This window comes from Elephas maximus, chromosome 5 (assembly GCF_024166365.1).
Source record: "Elephas maximus indicus isolate mEleMax1 chromosome 5, mEleMax1 primary haplotype, whole genome shotgun sequence".
Classification (NCBI taxonomy): domain Eukaryota; kingdom Metazoa; phylum Chordata; class Mammalia; order Proboscidea; family Elephantidae; genus Elephas; species Elephas maximus.
Window position 1 is genome coordinate 164,934,634 of NC_064823.1, and position 23,225 is coordinate 164,957,858.

The 23,225-nt window shown below is 54.8% G+C and overlaps 2 protein-coding genes across 2 annotated transcripts; one reads left to right on the forward strand and one right to left on the reverse strand.

Moving 5' to 3' along the window:
- Positions 1 to 35: 35 nt before the first annotated feature.
- Positions 36 to 20,500, reverse strand: TADA2B (transcriptional adaptor 2B). Its single transcript, XM_049886722.1, has 2 exons — positions 20,175 to 20,500; positions 36 to 4,473 (listed from the first exon to the last, which is right to left on the reverse strand). The coding sequence occupies exons 1-2, from the start codon at positions 20,442 to 20,444 to the stop codon at positions 3,481 to 3,483; spliced, it is 1,263 nt and encodes a 420-aa protein (XP_049742679.1). The 5' UTR covers positions 20,445 to 20,500; the 3' UTR covers positions 36 to 3,480.
- Positions 20,501 to 20,926: 426 nt separating this feature from the next.
- CCDC96 (coiled-coil domain containing 96) lies at positions 20,927 to 22,853 on the forward strand. The gene has a single exon (XM_049887116.1). The coding sequence runs from the start codon at positions 20,955 to 20,957 to the stop codon at positions 22,455 to 22,457; it is 1,503 nt and encodes a 500-aa protein (XP_049743073.1). The 5' UTR covers positions 20,927 to 20,954; the 3' UTR covers positions 22,458 to 22,853.
- Positions 22,854 to 23,225: the final 372 nt, after the last annotated feature.

Here is a 23,225-nt window from a genome sequence, read left to right on the forward strand (position 1 = left end):
GCCTGGACATGCCGTCTCTGTGTCTCACTCTCTCGCGCGAGTTGTTGGGATGCTTGGCCCGCTACATCCCACTCAGTTAAGGGGACAGGCGAGAGCTGAAACGTTTTTCTTGCTAAAGACATTTTTATACTCCTTGTGAGGAATGCATGCGAGTGTGTGTGTAACTGGTGACTACCTGGCTGCTGAAGATGACTGGCTCAAGGCCTCTTTCTGGGGGTCTGACATAAACATTCACACTTATTAGCGCTTCTTGCCACCTTCACTTTGCCAGTAATTGAATTTGACCAAATCGATTCTTTCTGCCCTGTTTTTGTTCATCTAAGCATAGAAATGTTTTAATTTCTATTCAGATAGTTGCTAACCAACTCGAGTTACATCCCCTAGTAAGAAGGACTTTGTCAGAATGAGGGTCATATGCTTGGCAGACTTGAAATGTTGATGTTTCCATTTAAGGGTGGATTAAAGCCCTAACATCTTACCTTTCCACTTTTGGTAACTCTTGTTGGGAGAGACCCTCGAGCCCCCAAAGAAAAGGTGAATTAGTGTTGCCTTTTGGCTCCAATCCTGAGATCGCATAGTTAACACGTGAACGCATGTAAGCTATCCCAGAAGAGGGAGCCACTTCTTTGCTTTGTGTCACAGGTGGGCCTGGGCCTCTGCAGCTGTTATGGTGACTGCAGACAGTCTGAGCCCCAGCAAGGACATGCATGCACCCGCCTGGCAGGGATGGCCCTGACCTTCCACTCTGTTTACATTCGTTCACATCGAGGGCTTAGCAAGAGATCGAATGATTGAGGTATCGCTTACACTGAGAAAACAGTACCCTTCCGCCACCTGCTTCCAAGAGGCTGATACTGCTAAATCCACTTACTGTTGAAAACGGCAGTGCACTCAGCTTTGTTTCGCTTATCATTTTGAGAGACGTCGGTAATATTCCCATGCGATTCCCTTACACCATTTTCTTCTAAGCTGCCTTAAATTGTTGGTCAGAACCTTCCAGAACTTGAGGCAGCCCAGTGTCCTGGGGAAGGCACGCTGGGAGCCAGAGCCTTGCCCTTGTCCTGTGGAACTCACCTGTCACATGGAGGCAGGGCCAAAGCAATCTTCACGCCCACTCGCATGAGGTGTGCAGCCCCAGCTGTGCTGGTCAAAGGCCTGGAAGGCATGTAGTCGGTGCAGCTCCGCTGGCCAGCATCCCTCAGTGAGTCCCAGCCATTCAGGTGCAGCAAACGGGAAACACCACTTAGTGACGTCCACATTTACGCGGATGAAAGGCTTGTTCACTACCTGCTGGTCACACTGGAGTGTGCAGAACTCGAACCAGCCCCACCGGGCCCCAGTGCGCCAGCTCACAGATGACATCTCTGGCTGTGACGCTACTTCTAGGGAGGGAGGGTGGTAGGAAAGCATTTCCACTTAGCAGAAAGCCATCTTGACATGTCTTTTGGAGAAATCGGTCTGGTACAGAAGTGCCAAGCTGAACCGCATCCTGTGCTAGTCTGCACTGCGTCCGAGTGCGCCTCAGCACACGTGCGTGGTGAGATGCCTGCGGGTGCCCAGCAGTGGTGACACCATCCCCAACTTGGCCGAGATATGAGGAGTGACAGTGACTTCTGGGTCTGGGTTTCAGTAACTCTTGGCGTGTGGCAATCAGAGCATTACTGGGAATAGTTGAAGAATCACCTGACTTTCAGGTCAAAGTTACAGCTGGTTTAAGTTTTGGAAAAATTTAAAATAGGATCGTGGTAGGTCTGAACGGGCAGCGGGGTGAGGACAGAGCCTCAACGGTTGGACTGAGGGAAGGTAGCCGGTCCCCTCTAACGTGCTAACACGGACCGTGATTTAACTGTATGTTCAACCATGCTGCTTTAAATAGGCCACCCAGATGACATGCTAAAACCCCGCTCAGCTCAGAGCCTAGCTGGGCAGCTCCTGGGCAGCAGCGCCATTTATAGGACCTCACTGAACCGGGACTCCCATGTTGTAGAAAATCAATGAATGAGATGCTGGTGTAGCTAAAACCAGTGGTCCACAAGCTTCCATGCACGCCAGTCTCTTGGGGGTCTGAAAATGCAGTCCCTGACCCAGGAGGACAAAGCGGGGTCCCCCGGTGACAGCCCCACTTTGAGAACCACTACCTAAGACAGTTGTGAAAAAACCAGCTCTGCTACGGGTCAGAGTGGACGGTCTCAGCCGTATCTACCCGCACATCCCCGAGGCAGTCACCCATGGTACCATACTCCACGTTGGCAAAGCAAGCCTAGGGGATTGACTGGCACGGTGCCCCTCAGCCAGCGCACAGCGTCTCAACAAAAGCCGTGTAAAGTACTTGAAATGTTTTATTTAATGGGGAAAATCTCCCTTAGGGTAAACGCAGTGAAACAACCAAAAAAAAAAAAAAAAAGAAAAGGCACCATAATTAAGTTTTCCTTGGAAATCATGAGGTTTTTTCTTTCAGATAACTTTGCTTTCATGTAACCTCAAGCCCAAACGCCCTGGGAAGGTAACAGTCTTGGTACCAACGGGCAGGAGAGGGAGATGCTCGGGACACTACGTCAGACACCACCGCGTGGGCTGCTGTAGAGCAGGCTGTGGGCGTGAGAGGCCTGAGCAGCTGGAAGACAGCCTTCACGTCACAGGAGGGTACCGTACATGGCCCTGAAAGAGGCCTCAGAAATGACTGTTAAAGAGGGCTCTGAAGTCTGACTCAGGATAGAGAAGCAGGGGGTCAGAGGCGCCCTGTTCCCCCGTGCCAGGGCCCCCACAGGATAGCTCCTGGTTCTCTTGGCTAGTCTGGAGGGGCCCGGCAACACCCTAAAGAAGACAGGCTGGCTAGCATGGTCATTTCTAGTGAGAAACGTATTGCAGCAGGAGGAAGATCCTGGAGGAAGCTAACCCAGGGCTCTGAACGCAGCCTTCCGAGGCAGGTGCTGGCCAGCAGCGGCCAGCACCCTCAGCAGACCCCCAAGAAGCTCTGCCAAGGGGGTCCTGTGTCCCCACTGTGGGGACCTGCCCTTCCCAAAGTAAGCCACAGGCAGGCTGTGTAGCCGTGTGGACACTCGAGGTGCTGCTGTGTCCCACTGGGCTTCCCGCCTTGAGGCCTTCCCTCCCCTCACTGTCTCACATGTGACGTGGAGGAGGTGCTGCCCCGACCGGCCATCTAAAGTGCTGCGTGCCGGGCTGTGCTGCCAGGGCGGCAGCTGTGGGCTCAGAGGGGCCCAGGCAGCTGGTCTGTGCTCACAGGGAAGCCAGCTGACGGGTTAGAGCAGATGACCCACTCTCGCAACCTTGTCCAGACGGTCGCTTGGCGGCAGATCGCCTGGAAGTGGGACTTAAGGACTGTGTGTTACTACTGCTTCTCAGAGGACGTGGGAGCAGTCTTAGAAAAGGACCTCGGGTTCTTTACAAAGAGCAACAACGGGCAAACAGTGGCTCCTCCGCCGCAGCTCCCACGAGCCAGGCACGGCCACAGCACCGGCCTCAGGAGGCGTCCCTGGATATCCAGCCGCTCTCTGTGAGGAAATTCAGAATCCTTTTCTTCAGGACCTTGTCCAGGTAGCTGGGGAGACGACTCTTGGCGGGGATGCCCTGCCGCTTCTGCAGGTGATCTTTGATGATGATGGTCTTGGCGGTCACGTAGCGCGCAGGGCTCAGGTTCAGAGAACTGCACAGCACCTTCTCGCGGTCCGACAGCAGCTCGAAGCCAGGCAGGTGCTCGATGGCCGCAAACTCGCCGTCCCGGCCATCCTCCTTGCCCCTCTTGGAGGCGGCGAGGCTCTTGTTCTCCTTTCTCTTCTCCCGCTTGTGCCGCGCAGCCTCGTACTCGGCCGACTCCTCCATCTTGGTGATGCCGTTGCGCCGGTAGCGCTGCAGCTCCCGGATCTTGGCGCGCAGCACCTTCTCCTTGTGCATGTTCTCAAACAGGTCATCGAACTCTTTGCAGGACATGAACTGGTACAGCGGCCGCAGCTTGAGCCGCAGCTCCTTCTCCTCCTTGGTGACCTTACGCTTGGCGGCCTTGTCCTTGTCCTTGCGGTCCTTGCCCAGGAAGGCCGGCACCAGGTTGTAGTCGCGGGCGATGTTCTTGCGCCGCTGCCTCTCCCGCAGCTTCCGCACATACATGTCCACGTGGGCGCGCTTGAGCTCGATCTCCACGTCGTCGTCGTCGTAGTTCACCGAGAGCCCGCTGATGAGCGTCTCGGCCTCCTGGTCGTACTCGATCTCGTAGTCGTCCCGCAGAGGCATGTAGCCCAGCTGCTGCTGCTCGGCTACCGAGATGTCCAGCGGGGGCAGCGGCGTGGTGAGGCTGGGCGAGAGTGGGCCGCCGCCAGGGCACGTGTGGTCTGTGACGCGGTTGGGGATGGTATCGGGGATGCAGGCCTTGCCCAGGTTACCGTGGATATACATGCTCACATAGTGCTCCATCACCTCCTGGGGCGTGCGAGACGCGCCCACATGAGCGGCCATGTCCTCCTGTAAAAAGACAGCATGGCAAGCTCACACCCACTGACACTGCCCGGTAGCTTCCCACCACCCTCGTCCCCGCCTCCCAGATGTTACTCCGTTACCCACTTGCTCTCGAGTGGTCCACCACAGTGATGCCCAGGGTGGAGGGCCCCGAGATGCTCCTGTGCACGAGAAAGTGACAACCCAGCAAGGTGGGGCCTGCCCGGTCATGGTGGTAAGTGGTGGCAGCACCGAGACCAAAGCCTACGCCTCAGACTGCACCCCTCATCGGTCCTGAAAAGGCCACCGACTTGAGGCCCTCACCTACTGCTGGCGGGAACGTAAATGGTGCAGCCACTGTGGAAAACAACATGGTGGTTTCTCAAAAAGTTGAACAGAGAACCAATGACCCAGCAATCCCAATCCTAGGTATACACCCAGAAGTGAAGGCAGCAACGCAAACCGAAACTGTACACCCACGTTCACTGCAGCACTTCTCGCAGCAGCCGAAAGGTGGAAACCAACATGTCCCCAAGCAGTCAATGGATACACAGAGTGTGTCCATCCACACAATGGAATATTAGTCAGCCATCAAGAGAAACGAGGTCCTGAGGAATGCCACAGCGTGGATGGACCCTGAAAACATCATGCTGAGTGGAGTCAGTCACAAAGGACAGAAACTGTACATCTCACTCGTGTGAAATAAGCAGACAGAAACCAAAGATGATCAGCGGTTACTGGAGCGGGGAGGGAAGAGGACGAAGCCGTTTTTGCTTAGGGGGCACTGAGTTCATGTTAATGGTGGTGGAATATTTTGGAGAAGGACAGAGAGAATGGGTGCTTGAAGAACAGCTGAGGTGCACATGTGGACGCTGCTGTGGCCTATGTTTTATTATGTTTATTTTCACCACAGAAGAAAAAGAACCTCTGACTAGCAGCACCTAGTTGGCACTGCCATCTTGGCAGTAAACCCCATGCCCTCAAGAGCCGCCTGTCTGGGCTGAACAAGGACCCTGAATCCTGCGCTGCCCGGCCTCCTCCGGCTCACACTTCCTCCTTCCTAGGCCAGGGAACAGATGCGTCCAAGGGACCCACGACAGAGTCCAGAGTCCCACCCGGCTCTCCACGTCCCACCCACCACACTTCCCGCCATGTGGAGAGGAAGGGCAGTGCTGTCCACCTCGCCCCCACGTGAGCCCTGTCCTCCAGGACACAAGGACTCAGTGAGTGGCTGAGACGGAGCTACGGTCACTTATAACGGCATCCACAGTACATGGCCAGCTGGAACCAGCCACAGGCCTGGAACCTTCACAGCTCCTGCAAGAAGGTAACCCACGACACAGGTTTATTAATAGCAGGAAGTTGTATAACACCCTCAATCTCTTCCTCTGCTAAGAGGCCTCTTCCTTAAAGTCGACCACGAAACCACTTTAGAGTGATTCCCACGGTGCGACTCACAAGCCAGCAGCCGCTTATCAGTACCCCGTTCCCTCCCACCCTGAAGGGCTGCTCCCCAGCCGCTGCCCCTCGCTGGGAGCTACCCTCAGCCTGCCAGGCGTGAAGAGGCACTCCTGCGCAGCAGCTCACCCCGGGTGCAGGCACACAGCCCCCAAAACAGCCAGACCAGCTCTGCACCCCAGGCCAAGTGCACCCTGAAAACAACCTGCCGTGCCTGCTGATGGTGGTGAGATGCAGGGCCTTGTCCACTGGCTTGCCTTCCAGACAAGGTCGTGCTGGCCACCACTGCCTGCTGGCACCAGGGGCATCACTCAAAGGGAGAGCGAAAAGGTGGCCCTGAGACACAGTGAGGGGTGTCTCAGAATCGAAAAGGGCAATGCCAGGGTCAGAATCAGAAGGAGATTCCGGCCTGGAGACCGCGCAGTTTATAGGACTTCTTTAAAAAATGCACAGCATCAACCCACTCTTTACATTTTCCCAGGAGGCACCTGGAGAAAAGTCACACGCCGTTCACAAGCATGGGTCCCCACTCTAGAGTCCTGGCCCGCTGGGCTCCCCCAGCACTCCACCTACTACCTCAGTCTCGCCTGCTCTCAGGGTCCACAGTGATGCAGGGGAAGGGGCAGGGGCCACACCTGCAGCAGCCACACCATGTGAGGCCACACAGGTGTGCCAGGCAGGCAGTGAGCGGCCGTTGTCCAGCCCCGCCACAGTCCTGTGACCAACACTGGCCTCTGGGCAGAGAACAACTGGCCACCTCAGTAACAGAGCGGCCCCTGGCCCCACACTGAGAGGGACGGACTCAGTGGGCTGCAGCCCTAGTCCTCACAGTGTCCCCGTCCCTCAGCACCAGCTTCTGTCCATCTCAGGCACCCCCCACGAGTATGTGGCATCCCCCTTGTGCCCTCACAACCCCAGTACAGCCGTTTCCCCCCGGGCACAGCACCTCCATGTAAAGGGCGGAAGGTGACCAGGGAGGAGTAGACGCGAGGCCTGACTGCTGAGCCAGGCTCTGCAAGAGGACCAGGCCACGGCCTTGGGCTCCGTCCTGTGAAGCCCAGAGGGAGGCTGCCCGCTAACCGAGCCACGCTGTGAGCTCTGAGCGCCCTCTGAGGATGGACATCACATCCCAGAAAGTGGCTCTGGCGCCATGCGCAGTGTCTGACAGACCCAGGGCACCCACACACTTGGTCTGCGCCCCCTTCCTTCTACCTGAGTCTGGGAGGGTGAGGCAGAGCAGCCTGAGTGTGTCACAGCGGGGGCACAGGGCCACTGCCACGCCTGGTCCTCCCTCCACACGGCCACGTCCCCACTCAGCTGTGTCCTCTCAACCGCCTATTTCCCCAGCACAGCCTCATCCCCCCTCAGTGACATCCACCATGGCCACAGCCCCTCCAGCCATGTCCTCCCCTGGCATAGCCATGTCCCCCTGTTGGTATGGCCAAGTTCCCCCTTAGCTGTGTCCTCTCTCAGCCACATCCACCCACTGGCACAAGTACATCCCCCCTTCAGCCGCGTCCCCTCAGCTGTTTCCGCCCTGGGCACAGCGCCTCCGTGTGAAGGGTGGAAGGTGACCAGCATCTGCCGTGGGCGAGTCCGGAAATGCTGTAATGTCACAAGACACCAGGCTGGCAGGGCCACGCAAGGAGGCAGCCTCGCCACTGCACATTTTCTTGGGACCCTTAATTTTTCAACGTAATGAGTATAAAATTAAAGAAAACCTGTACTAGATATAAGTGCCACGTGAGGGGCTTGTCCCCCAGACTCAGCTGCTTGAGTGACTCATGAACAAGCAGCAGTCCGAGTGAGGGAACCTTCTATGACACAGCCAGCCGAAATGCCTCAGCACGTCACCTCCTGACAGGCAACCTGTCAGAGGTGGAACAGCTGTAGGCAGCGAGGCACCCGGCCCAGGTCTGTGGGACAGTGGTGCCACGTGACCCAGCTCTCCCCAGGCACATGGTTGGGGAGACAGTCTCTGGGGAAGCTATGGGAGCTCTGTGCACTATCTCTGCAATTTTTTTGGTAAATCTCAAATTATTTCAAAACAAAAATTTTTTAAAGTGAAGTTAAATTATGCCTCAGAATCCTGTTTGAGGGTGTAAGATTTAAATCCACTACTCGTCTGTCAGTTTGTCGTGCTGCGGTGGCTTGCATGTTGCTGTGATGCTGGAAACTGTGCCACTGGTATTTCAGATACCAGCAGAGTCACTCATGAAGGACGGGTTTCGGCTGAGCTTCCAGACTAAGACAGACCAGGAAGAAGGACCCGGCAGTCTACTTCTGAAAAAGCTGGTCAGTGTGAACACCTTATGAACAGCAGCGGAACACTGTCTGATACAGTGCCGGAAGATGAGCCCCTCACGTTGGAAGGCGCCGAAAATACAACTGGGGAAGAGCTGCCTCCTCACAGTCGACCTTAATGACGTGGATGGAGTCAAGCTTTCCAGACCTCCATTTGCTGATGCGGCACGACTCAAAGTGAGAAGAAACAGATGCAAACATCTATTAATAATCAGAACCTGGAATGTATGAAGTTTGAATCTAGGAAAACTGTTTTAAGTCATGAAAAATGAAAGAGAAGGCATAAAGATCGATATTCTAGGCACTAATGAGCTGAAATGGACTGGTATTGGCCATTCTGAATTAGACAATCATTCGGTCTACTATGCTGGGAATGACAACTCGAAAAGGAATGGTGTTGCATTCATCAACAAAAAAAACATTTCAAGATCTATCCTGAAGTACAATGCTGTCAGTAATAGGATACTATCCATACGCCTACAAGGAAGACCAGCTAATACGACTATTATTCAAACTCACCCACCAACCACTAATGCCAAAAATGAGGAACTGAAGAGTTCTACCAACTTCTGCAGTCCAAAATTGATCAAACATGCAATCAGGATGCAATGATAATTCCTGGTGATTGGAGTGTGAAAGTTGGAGACAAAGGACTGGTTGTTCGAAAATATGGCCTTGGCGATAGAAACGATGCCAGAGATTGCATGATTGACTTTTACAAGACCAACGACTTCTCCACTGCAAAGACCTTTTTTCACCAACATAAATGGTGACTGTACACACAGACCTTGCCAGATGGAATACACAGGAATCCAATCAACTACATCTGTGGAAAGAGCTGATGGAAAAGCTCAATATCAGAACAAGGCCAGGGGCCAACTGCGAAACAGACCATCGACTGCTCATATGCAAGTTCAACACGAAGCTGAAGAAAATTCAAACGAGTCATGAGAGCCAAAGTACGACCTGAAGTATATCCTACCTGAATTTAGAGACCACCGCAAGAATAGATTTGATGCGTTGAACACTAATGATTGAAGACCAGACGCGTTGTGGAATGACATCAAGGACTTCATACGTGAAGAAAACAAGAGATCGTTAAAAAGACAGCAAAGAAAGAAAAGACCAAAATCGATGTCAGAAGAGACTCTGAAACTTGCTCTTGAACGTCGAGCAGCTAAAGCAAAAGGAAGAAATGAACTAAAAGAGCTGAACAGAAGATTTCAGAAGGTGGCTCGAGACGACAAAGTAAAACATTATAATGAAAGCACAAAGACCTGGAGATAGAAAACCAAAAGAAGAACACACTCGACATTTCTAAAGCTGAATGAACTGAAGAGAAAATTCAAGCCTACGGTTGGAATACTGAAGGACTCTATAGCGAAAATATTGAACAATGCAGGAAGTATGAACAGAAGATAGAAGGAATATACAGAGTCATTATACCAAAAAGAACTGGTCAATGTTCAACCATTTCAAGAGGTGGCATATGATTAGGAACCGATGGTACTGAAGGAAGAAGTCCAAGCTGCTCTGAAGGCATTGGCGAAAAACAAGGCCCCAGGAATTGATGGAATATCAATTGAGATGTTTCAACAAAAAGATGTACTGCTGGAAGTGCTCACTCATCTATGCCAAGAACTTTGGAAGACAGCTACCTGACCAACCCACTGGAAGAGATCCATATTTATGCCTATTCCCAAGAAATGTGATCCAACCAAATGCAGAAATTATCAAACAACATCATTAATATCACACACAAGAAAATTTTGCTGAAGATCATTCAAAAGCGGCTACAGCAGTATATGGACAGGAAACTGTCAGGAATTCAAGCGGGACTCAGAAGATGACGTGGAACGAGGGATATCATTGCTGACGTCAGAAGATCTTGGCTGAAAGCAGAGAATACCAGAAGGATGTTTACCTGTGTTTTATGGACTCTGCTAAGGCATTCGACTGTGTGGATCATAAGTTATGGGTAGCAAAGCAAAGAATGGGAATTCCGGAACACTTAATTGTGCTTATGAGGAACCTGTACATAAACCAAGAGGTAGCTGTCAGAAATAACAAGGGGATACTACGTGGTTTAGAATCAGGAAATGTGTGCATCAGGGTTGTTGTTTCCTTTCACCATACTTATTCAATCCGCATGCTGAGCAAATAACCTGAGAAGCTGGACTATACGAAGAAGAAGGTGGCATCAGAACTAGAAGAAGACTCATTAAAAACCCGTATTATGCAGATGACATAACCTTGCTTGCTGAAAGAGAAGGGGAATTGAAGCACTCATTGTTGAAGATCATAAGACCACAGCCTTCAGAATGGATAACACCATAACATAAAGAAAACAAAAATTCTCACAACTGGACCAATAAGCAACACCATGATAAATGGAGAAAAGGTTGAAGTTGTAAAGGATTTCATTTTACTTGGATCCACAATCAACACCCAGTGAAGTAGCAGTCAAGAAATCAAACAACACATTGCATTGGGCAAATCTGCTGCAAAAGTATTAAAAAGCATTAAAAAACAAAGATGTCACTTTAAGGATTAAAGTGCACCTGACCCAAGCCATGGTATTTTCAATTGCCTCATATGCATAGAAAAGCTGGACATGGATAAGGAAGACCAAAGAAGAACTGACACTTTTGAATTATGGTGTTGATGAATATTGAATATACCATGGACTGCCAGAAGAACGAACAAATCTGTCTTGGAAGCGCAACCAGAAGGCTCCTTAGAAGCAAGGATGTCAAGACTACATCTCACATACTTTGAACATGTTGTCAGGAGGGATCAGTCCCTGGAGAAGGACGTCGTGCTTGATAAAGCAGAGGGTCAGTGAAAAAGAGTGAGATGCCAATGAGATGGATGGACATAGTGGCTGCAACAATGGGCTCAAACATGATTGTGAGAATGGCACAGGACCAGGCAGTGTTTCGTTCTGTTGTACACGTGGTCGCTATGAGTCGGAACAGACTCTGTGGCACCTAACAACAAGATTTCCATGCAACATAAAAAAATAAAAAACCAACCACAGTGGTGAGAAGGTGCATGGAGAGGGAATGCTGGAGTGCCTGTGTCCACCAGCGAGGCCACACCCTATCAGTGGGGGGGCACTTAGTGGTCACAGCAAACATCCAGGCTCCTCAGGCTTGGGGGATGGCAGGCTGACCACTGATCACACCAGGCTTTATCATGTGAAAGCCATCTTTCTTCACGTCCACAGGGATCTGAGTTCCTCTCCTGGGGGTGGGCAGCCATGGGCAATGCTACTCCCCAGTCCTGGTCAGCTCATTAGGGGAGACTCGGACTCTCAGATGGACACAGGCTCTGTGGACTCACGAAGCCACAGGGTCAGAGGGACTGGAGCCTTGCCCACCTGGATCCCTATCACTCATCAACATTAACCACCACCTAAGGCTCCTTGGAAACTCTATGGGGCAGCTCTACTCTGTCCCTATAGGGTCGCTATGAATTGGAATCGACTCGATGGCACTGGGTTTGGGTTTAAGGGCAGCTGAAGGGCCACCACTAGGAGAGCCAGGCTATCACCAGCTACAGCTGACAGTGAACCACCCCGGGACTCCAAGTCGGCTTAGTGATCCATGAGACCATGCCAGGCAGTGGAGAGTGGGGTCACGACGGGGTAGCCCAAACCCAGAGCTGTGACACAGTGCAAGCCTAACCAATCCAGAGGGTGGCAGGTCTACGAAGCCAAATCACACTGCGCATGGCGGTCACTACTGCCAGTTACGGGCTAGACGTTTTCTCCTAGCCTGACAGGAGCCTCTCTTGTGGCTTGCCTCCCTCCTGCAAGTGAGGAGACACTTCTGTCAGGCCATGAATGTCACCATGACATCAGCATAGCAACAATGAAGGCCAGTTATCCCCTCACCTATTAACAGTCGAAGCTTTTGCTTAATCTGGATTGACGGATAATGGATGGTGGATGGATGGGTGGTAGGTAGATGGATGGATGGTGGGTGCATAGATGATGGGTGGATGGACAGGTGGATGGGGGGCGGATGGATGGATGGGTGGGTGGGTGGATAGATGGTGGATGGATGATTGGCAGAAGGATGGATGGATAGATAATGAATGGAAGGAAGGAAGGATGGACAGATGGTAGGATGGATGGTGAGTGGACGGATGGTTGGATGGATAATAGGATGGATGGATGGACGGTTGGAAGGATGATGAATAGGTTGTTGGATGGTGTCTTTGTCATCTGGTGCTGCTATAACAGAAATATCACAAGTGGATGGCTTTAACAAAGAGAAATTTATTCTCTCACAGTCTAGTAGGCTAGAAGTCCAAACTCAGGACATCAGCTCCAGAAGAAGGCTTTCTGTCAGCCCTGGAGAAAGGTCTTTGTCATCAATCTTCCCCGGTCTAGGAGCTTTTCCATGCAGGAACCCCGGGTCCAAAGGATGCACTCTGCTCCCAGCACTGTTTTCTTAGTGGTATGAGGCCCCCCTTTCTGCAGGATTCCCTTTCATCTCTTGTAAGATAAAAGGTGATGCAGGCCACATCCCAGGGAAAACTCCCTTCACATTGGATCAGGGGTGTGACCTGACCAAGATGTTACATCCCACCCTAATCCTCTTCAGCGTAATCCAATCTTGCCTCATTAACCACAGGCAGAGATTAGGATTTACAACACTTAGGAAAATTATACCAATCACCAAATGGAGAACAATCACACAGTACTGGGAATTATGGCCTAACAAAGTTGACATATATTTTGGGGGAACACAGTTGGCTCCATGACAGATGGGTAAATGGATGGACGGATAATGAATGGGTGGGTGGGTGGGTGGGCAGATGGTGGCTGGGTATGCAGGCAGCAGCCAGAGAAGTGGGTCTGGGGGAATGAGATTTGAAGAGAACCTTCAAGTGCGACTAAACACAAGGAAGACAACTGTGTCCTGAACTGGGGACTTCCCACCACAGCGCACAGTAACAGGTAAGGAGCCCAAAGTGAACAGAGAAACAATTCCAGGGCTTGTTATTCCTTTATGTTTGCTTTTTAAAAGGAAAAAATGAAGACTTGCTCTTTGTAAAAAAGATGAGAGATAAGAGTGCTGTTCCCTTTAAAGCGTTTCAGGAAAAAAAGGAAAATGCGTCCCAGGACAACTTCTCCATGGACACCGGACTGGGTGAACTGACAGAGGGCCAAGCCTGCCTCTTTGTGCCCCTAAGACGACTTCTCCAAGGACACCAGACTGGGTGAACCGACAGAGGGCCAAGGCTGCCTCTTTGTGCCCCTAAGACGACTTCTCCAAGGACACCGGACTCGGTGAACCGACAGAGGGCCAAGGCTGCCTCTTTGTGCCCCTAAGACGACTTCTCCAAGGACGCCGGACTGGGTGAACCAACAGAGGGCCAAGGCTGCCTCTTCGGAAAAAAGCAAGGAGCACCCTAAATTGGTAACCGTTCGCCCATCAGGCTCTTTGGCGGTCTAGTCTCCTTCCAGCCATTTCTTGCTCACTAGTACGGGATTCCAGCACCTGGGTAGGGACAGGAAGAGCAGTTCAGAGAAACCCACATCCTGGGAGAAATCCCCGTGGTCAGCCCTGCCAGAAGGGAGTCACCACAGGCAGAGTGGGCGCACTCAGGGCCCCTCTTCATGTCCACCCCGCCGTGCTGGTGACCACCACACACTGCTGTGGCCACATCTCCAGCTAAGCCCTGCCACTCTTACCTGGGCAACTGCACCCCAGTCACCCTCCCAACTCGTGCCCCCACAGTTCTTTCCTCAAGCGCAGATTCAGCTGGACCACTCCCAACGGGAGCCGGCACCTGCTGCACAGCCCCTGAGGCCAGGCCCAGACAGTCTCCGGAGAAGTTTAAAATCATAAGGACATACAATTATTGGTCTCTACTCATCTGAGGCAAAAGAGAAAGAAGGAAACCAAAGATTCAAAGAAGAAACTAGTCTGCGGGACAGAAAGTCTACACATACCACAGCCTCATCTACCTGACACCAGAAGAACTACATGTTGCCCAGCTACTACTAACCACTGTTCTCACGAGGGACACAACAGATGGTCCCAGGTAGAAAGAGAGAAAAATGTACAACAAAATACAAGTTCTTTTAAAAAAGAAAACAAACCAAACCTACTGGACTGGTTCAGACTGGAGGACTCCCCGAGACAACTGTCCTGAGATACTCCCAAACCTTGAACTGAAACTAATCCCTGAGATCACCTCATAACTAAATAACAGATTGGCTCAAAAAATAATATCACCTGCACATAATGTGCACCTTTCAAAAAATCTTCTATATGAGACTAAATGGTCAACAATTTCTTTAAAACAAAGATGAGAAGGTTAAGAGAGCAGGGAAACTAGATGAATGGAAACGGCACAACCAGAACGGAAACAGTGAGAAAGTTCACGCGTTGTGAAGAATGTAACCAGTGTCACTCAACATCCTGGGTAGAAATTCTTGGGCTGGAACCTAAACTCCTGTGTAAACCTTCACCAACAACACGATGTTTACAAAAAAAAAATCATAAGGACAATGGATTGAGTTCTGCCTGAAGCTAAATTTTCAATTTAAAGGCCAGTCCTCCATTCCAAGATCATGTCCTTCCCATTTAAAAAGCATTAAACATAACCTCTCTTTTATGAAACTGCAATTGATAGTAAGTCCCTAATTTCATTTTTTTTTTTTAATATCCTTACTTGGGAAATTTTAAACTCAGCCCCCAAAATATCCCTTTTCAGTGTGACTTGTCTACAAAATCTGAAAGTCTGGGAAGTTCTACTAATGCATCAGCATCAGCCAAACTCCTCGTGTGTCACGCAGGGCCCTTTAGAATCTGTCCTTGGCTCCAGTTCTGGCCTTGGCTCAGCCTCACAGTGCCCCGGCTGCACGCCACACGGTGCCCCGGCTGCATGATGCCCCAGCTGCATGGCACCACAGCTGGAAATGCCCTTGAGTCTGTGTCCAGGCTCCAGAGCCAGGCTGTCCAGGTTCAAATCCTGGCCCCACCCCTTACGAGCTGTGTCATCTGAAGAAAATACTGAACCTCTCTGTGCCTGTTTCCCCTCGCCTCATCCAAATCATGGTGATGGTAACGCTCCTTCAGAGGGAGTGGGGGTTAAAGCAGTTAGCATGTGTCAGCACTGAGCCCAGCCCTGGCATACAGCTTGTACTCTACAGATGCCATCGTTCACATAATAAATAATACGTAATAAAATACCGTGATCACTATTACTCAGGTCACCTCACCCACGGAGCCTTCAGTGACCCCCTAGAGCCTATTTCAAAGGCTAGCCCCAACACCTACTAGCACTGAGGTCCTTTTTCTCTCAATCTGCTTGCTGATCTGTAGCCAGCCCCACCAGGGCTTCGTCAAGAAGAAATAAAAACGCTAACAGCTAATAATGCCGCTGCCCATGTTGTCTCAGTTCCTCCTCACAGCCACCCCACCAGGCAGCAGTGTTACTACCACATCTCACAGGTCAGAGGCTGGGCAACCAACCAGGTCCGGAGACCAGTAACCACTGAGCCATCTAGGTCCCAGGCGTCTGACTGCAGGGCTCATGTCCCTGCCCATGCCGCCTCTCACAAGTCGGGGTACACACAGAGGGGTCCGCATGCTGACAACTTCCTGACCCTTAACAAAAAGGCCAAGCAACCCCAGACCACAGGGCTTCTGCCTTTCTTTCTAGAAAAACCACACTGAAGAAGTGCCAAGCATGTCTGTTGACAAGGCAGCTCAGCCAAGCTCTCAGCTCCAGAATACAGGACGGGAGATGCTGTGGGCCAGGTTCTCCCTCCAGAACACAGGGCAGGAGGTGCCGTGGGCCGGGTTCTCCCTCCAGAACACAGGACAGGAGGTGCCGTGGGCCGGATTCTCCCTCCAGAACACAGGTTCGGAGGTACCATGGGTCGGGTTCTCCCTCCAGAACACAGGACAGGAGGTGCCATGGGCCAAATTCTCTGTCCAGAACACAGGGCAGGAGGTGCCGTGGGCAGGATTCTCCTTCCAGAACACAGGGCAGGAGGTGTTGGGGGCCAGCTTTTCTCTGCTCAGAGTTAGAACCACGGTTTCCTCAGGGCTACCAATGCCTGAGGCTCCAGAGCGTCATCCCTAAGCAGGGCTGACCATGCCCACCCCATCCTCCTACAGCCAGAACCGGCATGAACCCAGGAGAAACTGCGGCCTGGGCTGGGGGCAGGGAGGGTGCCTCTCCTGAGTCAGGACAATGGCAGCACAGGGAGCCTGTGGTGCCAGGAACAGAGTTCAGAAGGACTCCAGTGATGCCGTGAACAGCTGGGACACTGAGGCCACCACAGGGAGCACGGGGTGGAGGGAGCAAAGGTGCAGCAGGGACGGGAGGGACAGAATGCACGCTAGCTGGGGAGCAGGGAGGCTAAAGTGAGGGTGGTGTCAGACACCCTGGCCTCAAGCTGTGAGCAGGGAGCCTGTGGGCCCGGTGACCTGCCCAGCCCCTAAGGCATCTGCGAGGTCTCTGTTGCATATGGAGCCCCAGGCAACTTTCCAGAAATGCCTGTTCCCAGCCCTCACCCTCAGAGACTGCAGCCAGCAGGGATGGGAGGCCCAGGGTCTCAGGGTCATAGAGTCAGAAGTCCCAGTTCACAAGTTGGCCCGTGTCCATTCACTGTGCCCAATCCTCCAAGCCCACAGGGGTCTCCTCATTTTAAGGGGGTCTCGCCTGCCCTAGGGCTGGGGTGGGGAGTCTAGGGGACAGAGTTAACGTTCAGCACCCAGTGACTGCCAGATCTAGAGCGGCTTTGCACCCCAGGGGTGCCCTGGCAGCCTGGCATGCAGTTTCAAAATGGGACCTCACCCCCACTCCCCCGCTCCCGCCCAGCCCTGAACACATCAGGTGCTAGAACCCCGGGAGCCACCTCTCTCTCCGTCCACCTGGTGGCGCCCGCAGCTCCACCTCCCGAAGCATGGCTCTCACCAGTGCCTTCCACGAGGTGGTGGCTGGGTATATAGCACGGTGGCTGGTGTACAACAGCATCCACGCACTGGCCGAGCGGGTGAGTTAATGACTATCCACGCATATGGTCTGACCTGGCCTTGCAGACGTCCATCACCTAAAAAGGTGAAGCTCTACGCACACCACCCCCTCCAGTAACAGGTCTGAGAGTCTGCACACAGGCACAAGCCCTTCAGTCTACAAAGAATGCCCCATGCGTCTCTCTGCGGAATTCAAACCTCGCGGAAAGCGGCCTTGAATCCCACTCCCCAAGAGTCCTCCTCAGATGGCTGCAGCCCCAGACTGAGCACAGGCCACCTGCGTGTCACCTCCTATCTGCTGGTCCAGCAGGGCTGTCACGCAAGGCTCCGGTCCTGCACGGTGCCCGGAGCTGGCTGCCGCGGCTCTCAATGAGCCCATTGATCCAACTCCGCGGGCCACGGTCCACCTGACAACTCCTCTCCACCACAGCCTCGTCGTCACAGACGCCCCGACACACGGTGGCAGACACATGCATGCTCACGTCCCCAAGCCTCGCTGCCTCCTGCTAACACTCATCAGCTGGCCCCGCGGTCCCTGCCCTGGTACTCAGCCACAGCTCCATCCTCTGTGAATCCCAGACCAAACAGGTCGGTGTCATCACCTGCAGCTGGGAAATCAGGGCGGAGACCTCCTCCATTAACTACATCACTGGCCTCGATTCCCACACCACCCCCTCCTGTGTGCACCCACACTCAGCCCTACCCTCCCCCAGTGCCCCGCCCACATGCACCCTCCCAAGCCACCAAGAGGTGGTCTCCTGTCAGCCCTCCCAGCCACCCACACCTTCAGCAGCACTGACAGCTCACAGTCCCTGGCCCACATCACTGAATGCTCCTAAAGGGCGAAGGCCCAGGCTTTGGAATCAGACAGGCCCGCGTCCAAACCCTGCCCCCCTCATGAAAAGGAATGGCACCCTGGACAAGTGGCTCGACTTCTGAGTCACTGTCATTCAACTGGAACCACAAACCGTGAAGACCACGAACACACGCGTGTCAAAAGCCAGGCCCAGTGACTGGCACGTGGAAACAGGTCCTAAAAAATGATCGCTCACGCGCACATACACGTACACACGTGTGCACATGAGATAACCACAATCCAAAGCTGCAGAAGAGCCTCGGGTGAAGAACGGAACCCAGGGACAGAGCGACTGGCCCAGGACAGCACGGCCAGAGAGGAAGAGACCTCACTACCTGGTCTACGCAGCCGAGGCTTGTTAGGAATACAGATATTCAGGCCTCGCCCTGGGACCAAGACCCAGTCCCAGCACTTTAACAGGTTCCCCAGGTGACCTGTGTACACACTAAGCCTGGGAAAGATTACTTCGGAAAAGGCCTCCCCACTTCCAGCCCACGCTTCTTCCAACACACTACCCTTGTCTTCATTTCCAGCATCTTGCTCTTGTGCAGACAGTGTGGTTAGGAGCTCCCACGCAGGGCTGCTGGGAAGTCTCCTGAGACACTGAGAACCTGCAGGTGCCAGGCACTCACAGGCTTGCAGCCCACCAGCACCTTAGCCACACGAAGGAAGATGGCGTGCGGAGGGTGCGTCTTGGTGAGGCATGGACATCCAGTAAAAAGACTGTGGGAGGGCAGTAGGACAGAAAATAAAGAATGATCCCGGAGGGCGGGGAGCGATGAGCCCCACTGGCCGGGGGTCTAATCTGAATGGACCTGGGAGCCTGGGAAAGGCAAGAAGATGCAGCTTGTTTTTAAAAGGTCACTCTGGTCACGGCACGTGGAGAGCTCTGGAGACATGAATGATGGGGACCAGCTCGGAGGCTCCACTGGGACACAGAGAGCTTCTGGGAGCCCATCTGGAGAAGAACCCCTGCTTCCCTCTCTCAAGGAGCCCCCGGCTTCCCTCTCTCAAGGAGCCCAACAAGCTACCCTGCGGTGTAAGTGAAACCAGAACAGCTATCACCTCCTCCTCCACAGAGAAAGTCTTTACTGACGTGTAAGGTGGGCAAACACCCAGGACCCCTGTTCCTCCTCCAGGACCCTCTGCTTGCCATTTACTGACCACTCACTGCACAGCATCCTGGGTATCTTTCCAGCTGCTGTCAAGTCGACCGTGACCCCCGGCAGCCCCGTGTGTCAGAGCGGACTGTGCTCCACAGGGTCTTCAGCGGCTTATTTTCCAGAAATGGATCACCAAGCCTTTCTTCTGAGGCGCCTGTGCGTGGACTTGAACCTCCCACTTTCTGGTTAGCAGCTGAGCACATTAACCATGTGCACTACCCAGGGACTCCCTGCGTACTGTAGGGACCCACAAAGCTCACACACTAGCATGGCGCAAACCACCACAGAGAGCAAAGGGAGCCACAGACACAAAGCAGACAAGCCCCATGGTATCTGTGAGGCTTGCTGTCCTCCCACTGACCTTCCTGACCATTCTGTCAAGTCGGTGAGGCGTACCTCCATGACCCCTACTCAGCTACGATGCCAGGTCCTGCCGTCGCCTGCACTCAGTAAATCCCTACTGGAAGTGTCCTGAAAGGTCAGGAAGGGGGCTCTGTGGTCAGCAAGCCCCAGCTCCTGGCGATGCGGTCTCGGGCATATTACCTTAACTTTGCTGAGCCTCAGTCTTCCCGTCTCTAAACAGGCTATTTGTTGGCTGTGCCTGCCTTACCAGCCTTCAGCGGTGCAGTAGAAATGAGTGAGTCAAGTGGTCCTTTTCCCTATCGGGGGGAAGCCTTCCCCAGCAGCGCCCAAAGCTGGGACGCCCCTCCAGGGAGCTGACAGTGGGCCTGAGGTGAGCATCTCCAGCCCAGGAGTCAACGTCTCCAGCCTGGGGTCCCCAGCCCAGGGTCCCCCTCCCGGGGTCGGGTCTCCACCCCGAGGTCTCCGTCCAGGCGTCGGGTCTCCGCCCCGAGGTCTCCGTCCAGGCGTCGGGTCTCCGCCCCGAGGCCCCCGTCCCCCGGTCGGGTCTCCGCCCCGAGGTCCCCGTCCCCCGCTCACCCAGTTCCCGAAGCCGAACTGCTCGATGGCGTCCAGCAGCAGCTGCTCCTCGCGGCTGGTCCAGCCGCCCTCGGCCTCGGGCCCCCAGAGCGTGAAGCGGCCGCCGTCCACCAGCTGGTAGCCGTGGTAGCGCCGGTGGTGGCCGATCTCGGCGCCGGCCGAGAAGCACTCGGGGCACAGCTCGATGTCCTGGCACTCGGTGCAGCGGAAGCGCAGAGGGCTCACCTCCGCCAGGCAGTACACGCAGTACTTCTTGCCGAGCTCCGCCATCTTCCCGCGGGGCGCGCCGCCGACAGCCCCGCCGTCGCGCCCCCCGCCGCCGCGCAACCGCCGCCGCCGCCGCCGCCGCCGCCGCCGCCGCCGCCGCCGCCGCCGCCGCCGCCGCGCCCAGCCGCTCCTCAGCGCGCAGGCGCCATCGGCCGCCGCCGCCGCCGCGCCGCACCGCGCAGGCGCTCGCGCGCCCCGACCCCGCCGCGCCTGCGCACTGCCCGCGCTGCCGTCGCCGCCTGGTGCCGCCAACGCCCGACGCCCCGCCCAGGCCCGGGCTGCGAACGGGCGGGGCGGAAATGAGGCGGAGGCGCCACGCCCCCCGCGGGGCGAGACGGCGCCCTCCTCCAGTCGGACCTGGCCGTCGTTCTCTCGCGGCCTCCCATTGGCCGAATCGCACCGGGAGGCGGGCCGAGGGGGCGGGGCGCCGGGCCGACTCCTGGCCAATCGTCGGGCCCGCGGCGGGCGCCGGCGGTTGCCCCTGGAAACCGAGCCGCCGGCAGTGGGTTGGAGATGGCGGACGACGCTGGGGACGCCGGGGGCCTGCAGAGCCTGAGCCCCCAGACGCCGGCCGAGCCCGCCGAGCCCGAGACGGCTGAGGCTGCGGTCGGGGACGGCGCCGCGGCGGAGCCCGAGGCCGTGGAAGGGCCGGCGGACGGCGGGGCCGCGGCCGAGGCGGCGCCCGAGGAGCCGGGAGCTCCCGCGGAGCCCGAGGCCGCGCCGGACGACGCCGAGCCCGGGGAGCAGCCGTCCAGGCCGGTCTCCGAGGCCGGCTCCGAGGGGCCGCGGGAGGAGGCGGCGGAGGCCCCGGCCGCGCCCCGGCTCTCGCCGCCGCCTGCCGGCGAGGAGGAGCCCGCGGCCGCCCAGCCGCCCGAGGTCGCCAGCGGGGACGAGCGCGAGGCCAGCGAGGGCCGCAGCCCGGAGGGGAGCCGGGCGAGGAGCGCCGAGGAGCTGCGCGGGGGCGCGGGCCGGGAGGGCGAGTGGAGCGAGGAGGTGCGGAAGCAGCAGGAGCAGAAGCTGCGCGCCGAGCTCCTGGAGCAGTACCGCGCCCTGCTGGTGGAGCGCAGCCGCTACCAGCGCCACAACGTGCACCTGCAGCACAAGATCCACGACGCGCTGCGCAGGAAGAAGGGCCTCGACGCGGCCGAGGCGCCCGACAAGGCCCCCGAGCCCGAGGCCCCCGAGAAGGAGCAGGTGTATCTGCGCTACCTGGCCGCGCTGGAGGAGCTGAAGAAGCAGCAGGCCGACGACTTGGACTGGTTCCGTCAGGAGCTGATCCAGCTGAAGAAGCAGTGCCAGGAGAAGGTCGCCAGGGTGGAGAAGGCGTGGCGCGCCTTCCAGGCCCTGAAGAAGCAGGTGGTCCTGCAGGCCATGGGCAGCTGCCGGCTGCGAGGCGGGCGCCAGGCCGCCCTGCGGGAGGTGGAGCAGATCCAGGCCCTGGAGGACAAGAAGGAGAAGGAGATGAGCGCCGTGAGGCTGGAGAACGTGCAGCTGAAGCAGAGCTTGGCGCACTTTGAAACCAGGATGAGGACCCAGGGAGACCTGACCGAGGGCTTGCTCCTCATCGATTTCGAACAGCTGAAGATCGAGAACCAGACCTTCAATGAGAAGGTCGAGGAGCGCAACGAGGAACTTCTAAAGCTGCGTAACAAGGTGATCAACAACGTGCAGATCATAACCCACGTGAAGGAGAAGCTACACTTCGTGGAAATGGAGAACATGTGTAAGAAGTCCCAGGTTTTGGAAATGGAGGCACGCGTGGCCCAGAAGAGAGACATCCTGACCAAGACCAAGCAAGCCCGCGACAGCCTGCGGATGGACAACATCAGGCTGAATCAGAAGTGCGGGCTTCTGGGCAAGGAGCTGCTCCTCCAGGACATGGAAGAAAAGGTGGAAAAGACGGAGCTGCTCAACCAGCGCCTGGAATCCCTCAAGCGCCACCACGCCGGGCTGGCTTTGTCCTGCAGGGGGGTGAAGCAGAAAATCAGGGAGGCCAAGGCCTTTCTCCCCTCTTGAGACAGTGGAGGAGAGGAGCTGGCCTGGTGTTTTCAATGCCGCACAACTTAATCTCCGTGAACTTTGAGTCTCCAAATGCTGTCAGTCCTGTGGAATTTGGGGTGGGACACGTTTGTGTTTGTATCATAATTTCTCACGTCCAAATGAGTGCTGAGCACAGAATTGGGTTAGCAAACAGTTTTGTATGGGGTTGAGCAAAGTGGGTCCAGAGAAACAAACAACGGGGTTGGTTTCGTGTACCCGAGTGCCCTTTATATCTGAGCAGTTCCCTAGTTCCAGCGACCCAGAACTAAGGAGTACTGCTACTCTACCACGTGGAGGAAGGTTTCAAAGTTGAGCAGATGGGTGGGTATAAAACAAATGCCTTTAAATTAAATTGTGCATTAAAGCTATTAAACTTGCTTTGAACTTCTTATTTTGTAGTCCTGAGTCACTGCCTGAGATGCTCACTGGTTCCCTTATTCCCAAAGTTATGTAAAGTGTTGTGTATGTAATCAGCATCAGCTGGTGGGGCCCTGAAAATATCCAGGGAGCAGATGATAAGTAGGAGAAGCCACTGCTGTCCTTTGGCTGCCCCCATCTGCAGAAGGGGGACTGCTCACCATTACGGTGTGTCTCAGGCTCTACAGCAGGCTTCACCTGTACTGAGACGGCCTGTGGGACCCTCTGAAGAAATGGCTACGTGTACTGAAAAGTGCAGTCTGGTTTTCCAGTGAGAACAAAATGATTGTGTAGTGTATATTTTGCCAAGTATATGGAGGGGGTGCC